Source organism: Arachis ipaensis, chromosome B04 (assembly GCF_000816755.2).
Source record: "Arachis ipaensis cultivar K30076 chromosome B04, Araip1.1, whole genome shotgun sequence".
NCBI classification, from domain to species: Eukaryota; Viridiplantae; Streptophyta; class Magnoliopsida; order Fabales; family Fabaceae; genus Arachis; species Arachis ipaensis.
In genome coordinates, this window is record NC_029788.2 from 12,908,320 (window position 1) to 12,920,763 (window position 12,444).

Here is a 12,444-nt window from a genome sequence, read left to right on the forward strand (position 1 = left end):
ATTGATTTATCAGATCTGTGATCAAACTTGTGTGCATTGTATGGTCTTAGCAAGGGGTAGCAAGTGCAGCCAAAGGGTTTTAAAAAATTATAGTGTGGTTTGGTATTGGTAAGGGCTTCTAATGGGGTTTTGTTGTTGAGAAGTTGGGTGGGCAATCTGTTTATGAGATAGTTGGCAGTCATGGTTGAGTCTTCTCAGAATGTGAGAGGTAGGTTGGCTTGAGCTAGTAAGGTGAGTGATATTTCAGTGATGTGTCTGTGCTTTCTTTCAACAGTACCATTCTGTTGGTGGGTGTAGGGACAAGTAAGCCTGTGTTGAATGCCGTGATCAGTAAGAAATTGGTTGAATGCTAGAGACATGTACTCTCCTCCATTATCTGTCTATAATGCTTTAATTTTCAATCCTGTTTTGAGTTCAATAGTTGCTTTGTACTGTTGGAAGGCTTTAAAGGCTGAGCTTTGGTGTTAAGCAGGTAAGTGGTAGTATGTCTGGTACATGCATCAATGAAACATATATAGTAACGAAAACCTGATCTACTATACACTAGTGCTGGCCCCCAAACATCAGAAAATATTAATTCTAAAGGTGCATAAGATGTACAGGAGTCAGGATATGGCAATTGGTGTATTTTGCTTATGCAGCAAGCATGACAAAATGAAGGATCAAGACTGTTTTTATTTATTGCATCAGCCAACTTCGGCACATTACATTGTTTCATTACAAGAGTAACTACTTTATCAGAGGGGTGGCCTAATGATGTTACAGGTTGGTATAGAGGGTGGAAAATGTAAAGGCTTGGTGTCAGTGGCTCTTGGGATAAATTGGATTGGTGAATTTGGTTCTGCAGCAGGTAAGCTTGAAGACTTGGAACCTTGATCAGGTATACTTGGTTTTTCTTTGGGATCATAGGTTGTGAATTTTAGTTTTTCATATATATTGGTGATGTTGCCAGTTGGTGTAGTGGGTGGGGAATGTAAAGGCTTGGTTTCAATGGCTCTTGGGATAACTTGGATCCCTTCAAATCTGTATAGTCCTTCCTTAAGTAGATCTTGAAGGAGTATCTTCTTGGACATCTGGCATTTGATATTGTAAAAATAAGGCCAGAATTCAAAAAAGACACAGTTGTCTAGTGCAAACTTAGCGACACTGACAAAGTTTTTAGAGATAGTGGGTACATGTAGTAGGTTTCTTAGTGTAAAAGGTCTGCTGGACAAAGATGCATGCATAAATGAACTTCCAATATGCTCAATTTTCATACCTTGGCCATTACCTCCATACACTTTTTCCGTGCCTTCATAGTCTGATCCTGTGGCAAGGTTTCTTTGGTCGAATGTGATGTGGTGCGAGACTCATGAGTCTGGATACTAGGCGGTGTTAGGGAGAGCTGATGGCAGCGAGAGGAATGCTTGTGGATTCGCTACTGTAGGTGACTGCATCTTTGGATCTTGGTAACGTTGCTGATTGCCTGAGGCATTGTGGAATGACATTGAAGGTGGTTGAGCTGTGTTTAAGGGTTGCAGTTGAGGATTCATGAATTCTTGATTGAACCTATGGTAACACTGTATAACTATATGTCCTATCTTTTCACATAATTGGCACTGAGGTCTGCTACCTTACCACCACGTAGACCTTCCAGAACCTCTGAAGTAGCCTCTGCCTCGCGTTCCTCGAAATCCACCTCTGTTGTAGTGATGATAGCTTCTATCTTGCACTTTTTCTTGTTCCTCACTGCTTTGAGCTATATTTGCATGAACCAGCCCTAAATCTGTCTTTCTGAATCTATCAATCAGCTCTTCTTCTGTGAGTAATTATGACTCAAATTCGCTTTTTGTTATGTGGTCCATTCTTGCAGTTGTAACTATAATGAATGCCCGATATTCCTCACTGAGACCTCCTAGTGCTGCTTCTATGTATTTTTCCTTGGTAAGTGGTGCTCCAAGAGCGTTCAACGCGTCTGCTACCTGATTGATTTTTGAGATATATTCAGCTGCCGATGATCCTTGTTTCTTGAACGTCTTCAGCTGTGTCTTCAACTGCTTAATCTTTGATTTGACTCTGGCTTCAAAGTATTCATCTAACACATGCCAGCTCTAATATGCATGATCATATTCAATTACTCGATTTACAAAATTTTGCTCCATTGATGCAATTAACTAAGCTACCAGACATTGATCTCGCACCTCCCAGTCTATGTATTGCTGTGCTTCAATTCCATTACATCTATCTAATTCTGAGTTGAATTGCGCTGGAACCTTTCTTGGATCAAGATGATTTTGAAGCTTGTTTACCTTGATGCACGCTAGTGCCTATTTCTTCCATGCTTTGTAGTTGTTTTCATTAAGTTTGATCGCCGAGAAAGCCGTGAAGGGATTCTAGCTGAGGAAGCTCGTTGGAGCTTGTGAGATTTGTGCAGCGTTATCCATGGATCGAAGAAAGCTCTGATACCATGTGAAGGTATCAGCCTCTTTGAGAAAAAGAAGAAGAAGAAGATGCTGGAAGATTTTGGAAGAATAATAGTAAAATGAATTTTCATGGATCCAAGAAAGCTCTGATACCATGTGAAGGTATCAGCCTCTTTGAGAAGAAGAAGAAGAAGAAGAAGAAGAAGAAGTTAGTATAGGGACTAATATATATATACATAGGATTTAACGGAAAGACTAATTGACTTCTAACAACTTTGTTGATTTGGCTAAGTAATTCTAACTAATTACACGTGTTTTTTGCAAGTGCAGGGTCATTGCTACTAACATCAACCCTGCTACTGGACTTTATTCTTTTATTGCTACTAACACTCAAAGATAAAAAATAACTCCAAAAAATTTCAACGATAAACAAGTTTCCAAAAAATTTAAAAACGCGACAAAAATAATTAAATATTAAATTGTATTCTAAAAAAAGACTTTAAAAATCATATTTTTTTAAATATTTCTATAAAAATTTCCATCAAATAAATAAGTCATCTATTAAATATAAAATATTTTATATTACTTATGGAAAAATAAATATTTATTAATTAGTTTTTTCATATTTTAAAATAATTTAAGAACTTATTTTCCGTTAGCATTTTTTAGAAGTTATTTTTATTAGCAAAATAAACTTTTACCCTCCCTGATTTTTTATTATTGACTGCCTGTCCTTGGTGAAAATGTTGTTTACTCTTTCTTTTTCTGTTTTATTGTTTCTTCATTTTTTTTTCTTTTCCACAAAGTTGGTTCTTTTTGCAATGGTTAACTGCCTTTCTTTCCATCCCTTTTGAAATTCTGTGTCTCGCATTACCCTCTATATATTTGAAGTTTCCCCCGCAAACTCTTTGTCTCTGTCTCAAAGTTTCTCTCTTTTTCTTCTTTTCTGTTGCTGCGTTCATTTTCCTGTTGAAGTGTTTAGTGTTCTACTTGTCACTCATTGTTCAGTGTTAAACTGTTAAAGCATCAAAGGAAATTTAGCTTCTTTGGTTATTATTAAGCCATGGAAGAGACATTTGTTCCATTTCGTGGAATAAAGAATGATCTTCAAGGAAGATTCATGTGTTACAAGCAAGATTGGATTGGTGGTCTCAATGCTGGTTTCAGGTGCTTCTTTCTTATAATATAAAGATTCTCGCTTTTATTTTATTTTATTTATTTATTATACTTTGATATTTTTTCTGGGACCATTTTTTTTTATATGTTAACTTGGTAATTGAATTATTGTTTTCTTAGGATATTAGCCCCCACTACATACATATTTTTTGCTTCAGCAATTCCAGTCATCTCATTTGGAGAACAATTGGAAAGAGATACAGGTACATGAAAGTCCTAGTTACGTTTCTATTGGTCTTCTTACTGATCTCATATGGTAATTAAGAAAGATTAATTAAGAAAGATTAATGCAGTAAGCTGTAAGCCTCAAGTGTGATCATGTGCATTGTTCCAACAATTTCCAGATGGAGTGCTTACTGCAGTTCAAACGTTAGCATCTACTGCATTGTGTGGACTCATACATTCTATTCTAGGAGGCCAGCCTCTGTTGATTCTCGGAGTCGCGGAACCAACTGTGATTATGTATACATTCATGTTCAATTTCGCTAAAAGTAGACCGGATTTGGGTTCTTCGCTCTTTCTGGCATGGAGTGCATGGTATAATATAGACTTCTTACTTTGAGATTCAAAAGTGACTTAGGCGGGTGTGTTTGTTTAACTCAATTTTGTCATAAAATCACTTTCTTTAGCCAAAAGAAGTTTGTTTTCACATGTTTGGATGGTTTTCTTTCTTCAAAAAATATTGAGTTAGGTAAAGAAAAAATAAGTTTTCGGCTTTTTCAATCATGTAGAATATTTGAGCTGTAAGTTTTCAGGTTCTCCTTAATCATTTATGCTCTTTGTTTTAACTTTTCCCGCAAACACTCTTAAGCTTATTTGCCTTGTGAATTCATTGTATGTGCAGGGTATGCTTGTGGACAGCAGTTTTCTTGTTCCTGTTGGCTATCTTGGGAGCCTGCTCCATCATCAACAGGTTTACGCGCATAGCCGGGGAACTGTTCGGCCTTCTTATCGCAATGCTCTTCATGCAAGAGGCTATTAGGGTAAGAGGCATAACTTTTCTGCTTTCTCAGTATCTCAAATAAAATTTTTGAGGTTTAATGATTATGTGGTTGTTTAGTATAGTAATGGAAAATAACATGCTATGTGATACATATGTATTTGGATGGCAATTGATTCAAGATGCTGTCTAATTTGGCTTAATAGGGACTCATAAATGAGTTTAATGTACCTGAAAGAGCAAATCCAGCATCAGCTGAGTTTCAACCCTCATGGAGATTTGGAAATGGCATGTTTGCTCTGGTTCTGTCCTTTGGCCTACTGCTTACAGCATTGAGAAGCCGAAAAGCAAGGTCTTGGCGGTATGGTTCAGGTATCGATTTTCATTTCTGTATAGTCAATTTGTGGATTGTTGACAGAAAGTTGCAAGAAATATTAAGCACTTCCATTAGGATATTCTTTAATCATGTTTCAATAGTTCTTATAAGATTTATTTTCCCTCTAATTGCAGGATGGTTAAGGAGCTTTATAGCAGATTATGGTGTCCCATTGATGGTTCTGTTATGGACTGCTGTTTCTTATATACCAGCTGGTAGTGTTCCAAAAGGAATACCTAGGCGTCTCTCAAGTCCGAATCCATGGTCCCCGGGTGCATATGAGAACTGGACTGTCATAAAGGCATGATTACTTGAAAATCCGAGATTTTGTTGCTACATTATGTGATTCAATTAGCCACTAATGCATTTATCAAGTTATGCGAGATGCTTGTGCATCAGACTGCCCTTTTTAGAGTTTTACATTGACATCTAATTACGTGTTGTCCGTTTTAGATAGCGTTTGGTGTCGAAATTAACTGCTTTTGTCTAATTAGATGTTAGCTTAAAAGAGTTTCTACACTAACTCAGTTCATAGAAATTTACCTAACATGTCTACTAAATTTGCTCACAAAAAATCACCTACAGGATATGCTGGATGTGCCAATTATGTATATCATTGGAGCATTTATTCCTGCAACAATGATTGCTGTGCTTTATTATTTTGATCATAGTGTGGCATCTCAGCTTGCTCAGCAGAAAGAATTCAATCTAAGAAAGCCACCTTCTTTCCATTATGATTTACTTCTTTTGGGATTCATGGTACATTATCCTCCTTGCTCTTTTCATCTCTTACATGTATTTAAATTCCTTCAGTTCTTTGCTATTTATGCCTAAAGCTCTTCGCTTTCGCCTTGCAGTCAGATTCATTTAGATTCCATTTGAAGTTCTTTAATGTATGATAGGTTATATTATGTGGTCTAATTGGAATTCCCCCATCAAATGGTGTGATTCCACAATCTCCAATGCATACCAAAAGCTTAGCTACACTAAAGCACCAGGTAGATATGCAGCTTACCAGTTTTCTTGCTTTGTAGAGCTTCAGCTTCACCATGATTAGGAGTAAAATGATAAAGCAAAATCAGAAGCAGAATATATAATGTTTTCTTGATATCGTTTCGTCATGTTTGTTACTTTGTCGTGATAATCATTTTGGTGATTGTCAGATACTTAGAAACCAGCTTGTCACCACGGCTCGAAGTTGTATAACAAAGAAGTCAAGCATGGGACAACTATATGAAAGCATAAAAGAAGCTTACCAGCAGATGCAAACCCCTCTAGTTCACCAGGAGTCTTCTCGAGTATGCAGAATCGTTGTCTTTTGTTAGTTACCCTTACTGTCTCACCAATGGCATGAATAATCTTCATTTTATTGTTTTGGCAGGGGTTAAAAGAGTTGAAAGAGTCGACGATTCAATTGACATCAAGCATGGAGAGTATGAATGCTGCAATTGATGAGTCAGTATTTGATGTCGAAAAGGAAATCGAAGACATCTTGCCTATCGAGGTCAAAGAACAAAGAGTGAGCAACTTACTCCAATCTTTGATGGTAGGAGGATGTATAGCAGCAATGCCATTCCTGAAAACGATTCCAACTTCTGTACTCTGTGGTTATTTTGCATTCATGGCCATCGAGAACTTACCCGGGAACCAGTTCTGGGAACGCATTTTGCTAATTTTCACTGCTCCGAGCAAGAGATACAAGTATTGTCCTAAACACCATTTCAACTCCCCAGAAAATTCATTGAGTTTCATTCTCTAACTTGCTTTTTTGCTCTTTTCTTTTCGTTTTTTTTTTAAATAGAGTTTTGGAGGAGAGCCACACAACTTACATTGAAACAGTACCTTTCACAAGAATTGCAGCATTCACGATCTTCCAGACTGTGTACTTGATTGTTTGTTTTGGTATCACATGGATTCCAATTGCTGGGGTTCTGTTCCCTCTTATGATCATGCTTCTTGTTCCTGTAAGACAATACATTCTGCCCAAGTTTTTCAAAACTGCGCACCTCCAAGATTTAGATGCTGCAGAATATGAAGAAGTACCCGCCACACCGTTCAACCAAGCCACGGTAAGATTTATCTTGTATCATCATACTGCATTGAACTTAAATGACTCTTGCATCGAAATGGCAAAAATTGCATACCAATATGTGCGAAATGGCTTTCTTGTTGCTTTTGGCCAATCTGTGACATAACCTCATGTATTCAATGCTTGCTCGGATTCTGCAGGAGGGAGACTTGGGCAAGACAGCTTCCTTCCCAAATGATGGAGAGATTCTAGATGGTCTAATTACTCGAAGCCGGGGTGAGATAAGGTGCGTTTGCAGCCCAAAGACAAGGAGCTCCACCCCACCAACACGAGAGTTGGCAAATTTTCAGAGAAGTTCGAGCTTGCCAGATAGAGTATACAGCCCTCGGATAAGAGAATTAAGAGGAAATCAGTAAATCACAGCCCTCATGGAAAAGGACCATTTAGTCCGGCTGAAGCAAGGGACTCCGATCTGAGTAACGTTGGTTGAATGCTATAGGTCTAGCTACATAACACATTCAATTGCAAGGATTGCTTGGAAAGGTTGCAAGATCCTTGTTCCCTGTAAACATCTCATTCTTGGCAAAGCCAATTGTTGTTTCAGATTATTTAGTTGGGATATTGTAAAAATCATTTTCTTCTCTTGTCCCTTTAATTTTATGGTTTTTTTTCAATTGTAAGGCAAGAATAATTAGTGTCTTTTTTTTTTGTTAGTCCTTCAGTCTTGTTTTTCTAAAGATGGTGACTCAGGCATGGGCTGACAACCTTCGTTATTTCACAAACCAATTCCACTCAAGTCCCAATAGGCCAATACCTCGGATGCAAGGCCTTGGTCTAGTGGTCAATCATGTATGCCTTGTAGTAAGTGCACCTGGGTTCAAGACTTGTCTAGGCTAAATAGTGGATGGAACCCTTAAGTATTGTGTGTGTAATTGTGGTGTGAGTGAGTTTGTAATGCTTAGGATTAGAAATTATCTAATTCATTTGACCCCAAAAAAAATATTCCAATGGCCAATACCCCATGCTTGGTTTCACATGAAAAAAAAAAGTACAAATGCAACAAAAACATTCTAAAATCTAAACCATAAAAGACCAGTATCAACTAACCACCTAAACTATCAGAAATCCAGGAGTAACAATGTCATATATTGGAACATAATGCCACGATATCTTGAAGGAGACTTCAGCTTGGAATCTTTTAATGTATCATAGACAAGGTCATTTGACAGAACGTAAAATGTAATTTTAAGAAACTTTAGAACTCTTGACATGAAAAGCACTAGTAAAAGAAAAAGGCACCATGTTATTTTCTACAATTTTATTTTTTTCATGAGTATAACAATCTCTCCAGCCCTTTGGAAGATTCGGCCAATGCACGATCTGACAAACCTTGCATTGATGAAGGGGTTGAATAATTAAGAACAGAGCCAACTAAACTGCTTTAGGACTCTTGCTAAATTTACGACCAGATAATTGCTCTGACTCATATAGTATGTGGTTGATAAGTCCCCTTGCTGCACTGCAAAACCAAGGGAAATAATATATCATTTTGCACCCAGAATCACTGGTTGTATGCATATCAGCAATAACTCCCACATTCATGTTCATGTTGATATCAGCCGTGTATTATCTGCTGGAATTAAAGAAGAAAAAAGCGAGGAATCTAGAATACTTGCTCAACAGTCAACATTGATACACTATATTAAGGCACATCCTTACTTATCCTTTAACTGCTGAATCTTTTCAGGATCTGTCTCGTGCATGTTTTGCTTAAACTGTTGTCTCACCATATCAACAAGAAGCTGTGTGTTATGTTGCTGCAATTGCATGCAAATACACAATGTAATCAGTTTCATACATCTTATCTTTCTAACATGCATATTAGATATCTAGCACAAATCTGGAGGGAGTACACTACTAGCTGCGAAAGGATGTTAACAAGTATAAACAAGAATACCATGATCATAGGTAATGTGAATGAAAAAAAGAATAACGGATGAAACATAAATGTGTGATGCTCATTAAGCTTTCATCAGAATTAAAATTGTGCATCTTTAAAAGTACAATCGCACTTCAAACTCAAAGAAGCCAAATTTCTTCAGACATACTCCTATTATCCTATTTACTTAACGCATTAAGTATTAACAAGACGGATCAGTTATATGAATGCATTAAGTATAATACTCAACCAACTAATATGCAATCCACCGTTGATGTTTATAATTTTCTTTTCCTCAACTACTCTCATCATGGGCTAAATACTATGTGATGTGAGTTCCCTTAATGAAAAAGGTAAAGCTGAATCTTCTTTGAATAATATCTAGTACTATACTACTTTCTTCTTCTTTGAATAACCACGAAGATTATACACTGAATCAACAGGCAGTCATCCTACATGTTGAATCTTTACATACAATAGTAGTGAGCATCAAATAAAATGTCTTTTGAAAACATAGATCGCAAACTTGAGACACTGATGTTAATCTTCCTCTGCAATAAAATTCACCATGGCTACACAAGAAACCCATCATTTCTAAAAACGAGAAGATCACGTACCCGATGGCCAATATACTTAGCTCTTCGTAGGCATTCACGGTAAAGCTGAACAAACAAACAAAAAAGATATTTTTATCAGCAAAGAAAAAGGTCCCAAATTTCAAACACAAGCACATAGATTCCACTAAAAAGGAAGCATCAGAAAGTTTAGTCTGTGACCCTAATGGCATTGTTGGCCAGCTCAGGAGGCAGTGCTGTTTGAAGAGACGGCATTTTCGGCGAAAACTACCCAACCCTGCGAAACGAAACCAAACAAGTTAAGTCCTTCAATGTCACAGAGACAATTCATCGAACAGTTTCAAGGCAGAGAGCAAGCTTGATCTAACGAAGAAATTGAACGAGACCAATGTGAGAACAAGGGATTGGGATCATTGGTACTTGCCTGATTCTCAATCTGATATGGATGGATGAAAAATTCGAAATCAAAATCAACTTGTGGTGGACGCAGGAGGAGGAGGAGGTTTGCGAGGTAGTTACGGGCAGTTGATGGGCAGTCTGGGGCGGAGCGGATGGAGGTGGAGATGAGATTGGCAACGGTGCTGTCGTCAAAGGAATAACCGAATAAAGATTTGGAATGCTAAGGTGAAGAAAAAAGGATATTGTCTACGAAGCAGGGACGCTTTTTTGGGGGCAAAACACATAAATAAACTAAAACTAGTCTAATATTATGTGATTTACCCAAAAAAATGTTTTATTGATCTTCAAATCATATTCCTATATAAATTCAATTAGTTAAATTCGATTTAAGTGATATAGTAATAAATCGAATTAGTAAGATTCGAATTACATGAAAATTCCTATTTTTTTGCATAAATCAAATTGAAGGAAGCAGTAAATCAAGTGTGATCTATTTGAATTACATGTCTTTAATAAATCGAATAAGACGGTTCGATTTATAAATAAAAATGGCCAGGATAAATCAAAACAAACAAGGTCGAATTAGTGTTTTGAGCTATATGTACAAATCAATTTACCAAGATATATAAATGGACGTAAGTTAATTCAATTTATTATTGATTCAAACATAGATAAATAATACATTTAATAATACCCATAATGAATATAATAAAGAGTACATTCAATAATAAATTAAAAAAATAATAATTATAAATATTTTCTATAAATTTTTTAAAACGTGGTCAATAGATTTAATAATACTAATTGACCAATAAAATATAATATTTTTGACAAATATTTTACTAATTTTAAATATTAAAAACTAAATTCTAAATCTTAAATTTTATAATTATTTATAATTTATATTGAAATTTTTAATTATTTATAGGAAATATTTATAATTATTATTTTTTTAGTTTATTATTGAATGTATTTTTTATTGTATTCATTATGCGTATTATTAAATGTATTCTTTATATATGTTTGGACCATAATAAATTGAATTAACTTACATCAATTTATATATCTTGATAAATCGATTTGTGCATATAGCTCAACGCATTGATAAAACAAGATTTCCATATAATTTGAATCTTACCAATTTGATTTGCTACTATATTGCATAAATTGAATTTAACCAATTCTATTTACATCGAAATATGGTTTGGGGATCAACGTAACATTTTTTTATTTAGGTGAATCACGTAATATTGGACTAGTTTTGATTTATTTATGTGTTTTGTCCCACTTTTTTGAGTTGGTGTGTTTATGTACTCTTATTTGACATGTGTATCTATTGTGTCCAACTATATTTTAATAAAAATAAAAAAATTTTCGTCAAACATAGTTGAACATACTTAAATATTAGGGTTAAGTACGATTTTGGTCCTTAAGGTAGGGGCTGAAAATTTATTTCGTTTCCGACCTTTTTTCGCTACAAAATGGTCCCAAAGATTTAACTTAGTTTTAAAATTGTCCTTTTTACCAAAATTTTAATTTTTATTACCAAATTATCCCTAATTAAAAAATATTAAAAACAAAAAAAATGGGTTAAAGGTTGGGGAACAGGGGAAGGGTTAATCACGCTGGGGAGGTGGGTTTTTAATGGAAGAAGAGGGAGAAGGGAAGGTGGGGAAGGGAAGGGGAAGGGAATCCGCCGCCGCTGCTCCTCGTTGTCGCCGCTGCTCTTTGTCGTTCAGTCGCTGGAACTCGCCGCTGCTCCTCGACGTCGACGCCAGTAGATCCGGGAGGGTGGACGTCGTGCACCGCTCGCCACTCGCCGTTTCTGCTTCTTCTCCTCACTCAGTTGCCGGTCGTCACTGCTCCTTGCCGGTCGCCACTGCTTCCAATTGGGTTTGCTGTCTTCTTGGTCCACTTGACAACCATTCCTATCATTGGAACTGGGATTAACCCAGCTAGGAGTCTTGGTGCTGCCATCATCTTCAACAGAGACCATGCCTGGAATGATCAGGTATATCTTCTCGTTTCTGGCCTTTTTTTCTCACTCATTTCTTTCTGAATTTCATATCTCCTTTCCTTCATTACAGTGAATTTTCTGGATTGGGCCTTTCATTGGAGCTGCTCTTGCTGCTGTGTAGCACCAGATAATCATCTGATTTCGATTCTGTTTATGCTTCTGATTACATTGATTTTACTTCTGATTACATTGGGCCTTTCTTTTTGTTTTTACTTCTGTTTATGCTTCTATTTCACTCTGATTCTAATTTTGTTTATGCTTCTGATTACATTGATTTTGCTTCTGATTTTATTATTGTTACTGCTGGTGGTGTTGTTGTTCTTCTGCTTTTGGTTGTTGTGGCTTCATTGTTGCTACTGCTTTTGCTCTGTTTCTGGTTGAATTTGGGGAAGTAAAGGAAGGGGAAGGGGATTCTGGTTGATTTTGAGGAAGAAGGGGAAGGGTATTTTAGTCCGAACGACGATTTCAAAACTAAGTTAAACCTTTGGACCATTTTGTAGCGAAAAAAGGCTGCGAACAAAATAAAATTTCAGCCCCTACCTTATGGACCAAAATCGTACTTAACCCTAAATATTATTATTTATCAACATG

At 36.4% G+C, this 12,444-nt stretch overlaps 2 protein-coding genes and 1 long non-coding RNA gene across 4 annotated transcripts; 1 reads left to right on the forward strand and 2 right to left on the reverse strand.

The window, feature by feature from the left end:
• LOC107637592 (boron transporter 1-like) lies at positions 3,186-7,923 on the forward strand. Its single transcript, XM_021120791.1, has 12 exons — positions 3,186-3,569; positions 3,699-3,781; positions 3,923-4,115; positions 4,423-4,561; positions 4,725-4,890; positions 5,029-5,195; positions 5,480-5,653; positions 5,797-5,892; positions 6,058-6,192; positions 6,276-6,595; positions 6,696-6,963; positions 7,124-7,923. Exons 1-12 carry the CDS (start codon positions 3,466-3,468, stop codon positions 7,337-7,339), a joined length of 2,061 nt encoding a protein of 686 aa, XP_020976450.1. The 5' UTR covers positions 3,186-3,465; the 3' UTR covers positions 7,340-7,923.
• LOC110270924 lies at positions 5,803-7,151 on the reverse strand. 2 transcript variants are annotated; one of them, XR_002360701.1, is made up of 4 exons: positions 7,039-7,151; positions 6,724-6,916; positions 6,151-6,573; positions 5,803-5,936 (listed from the first exon to the last, which is right to left on the reverse strand). It is a non-coding gene; the product is annotated as an uncharacterized LOC110270924 (long non-coding RNA). The 2 variants fall into 2 exon arrangements; XR_002360702.1 differs by lacking the exons at positions 6,724-6,916; positions 7,039-7,151 and having other exon boundaries at positions 6,151-6,336; positions 6,427-6,542.
• Positions 8,027-10,116, reverse strand: LOC107638887. Its single transcript, XM_016342287.2, has 5 exons — positions 9,862-10,116; positions 9,639-9,714; positions 9,480-9,524; positions 8,643-8,740; positions 8,027-8,442 (listed from the first exon to the last, which is right to left on the reverse strand). Exons 2-5 carry the CDS (start codon positions 9,690-9,692, stop codon positions 8,355-8,357), a joined length of 285 nt encoding a protein of 94 aa, XP_016197773.1. The 5' UTR covers positions 9,693-9,714; positions 9,862-10,116; the 3' UTR covers positions 8,027-8,354.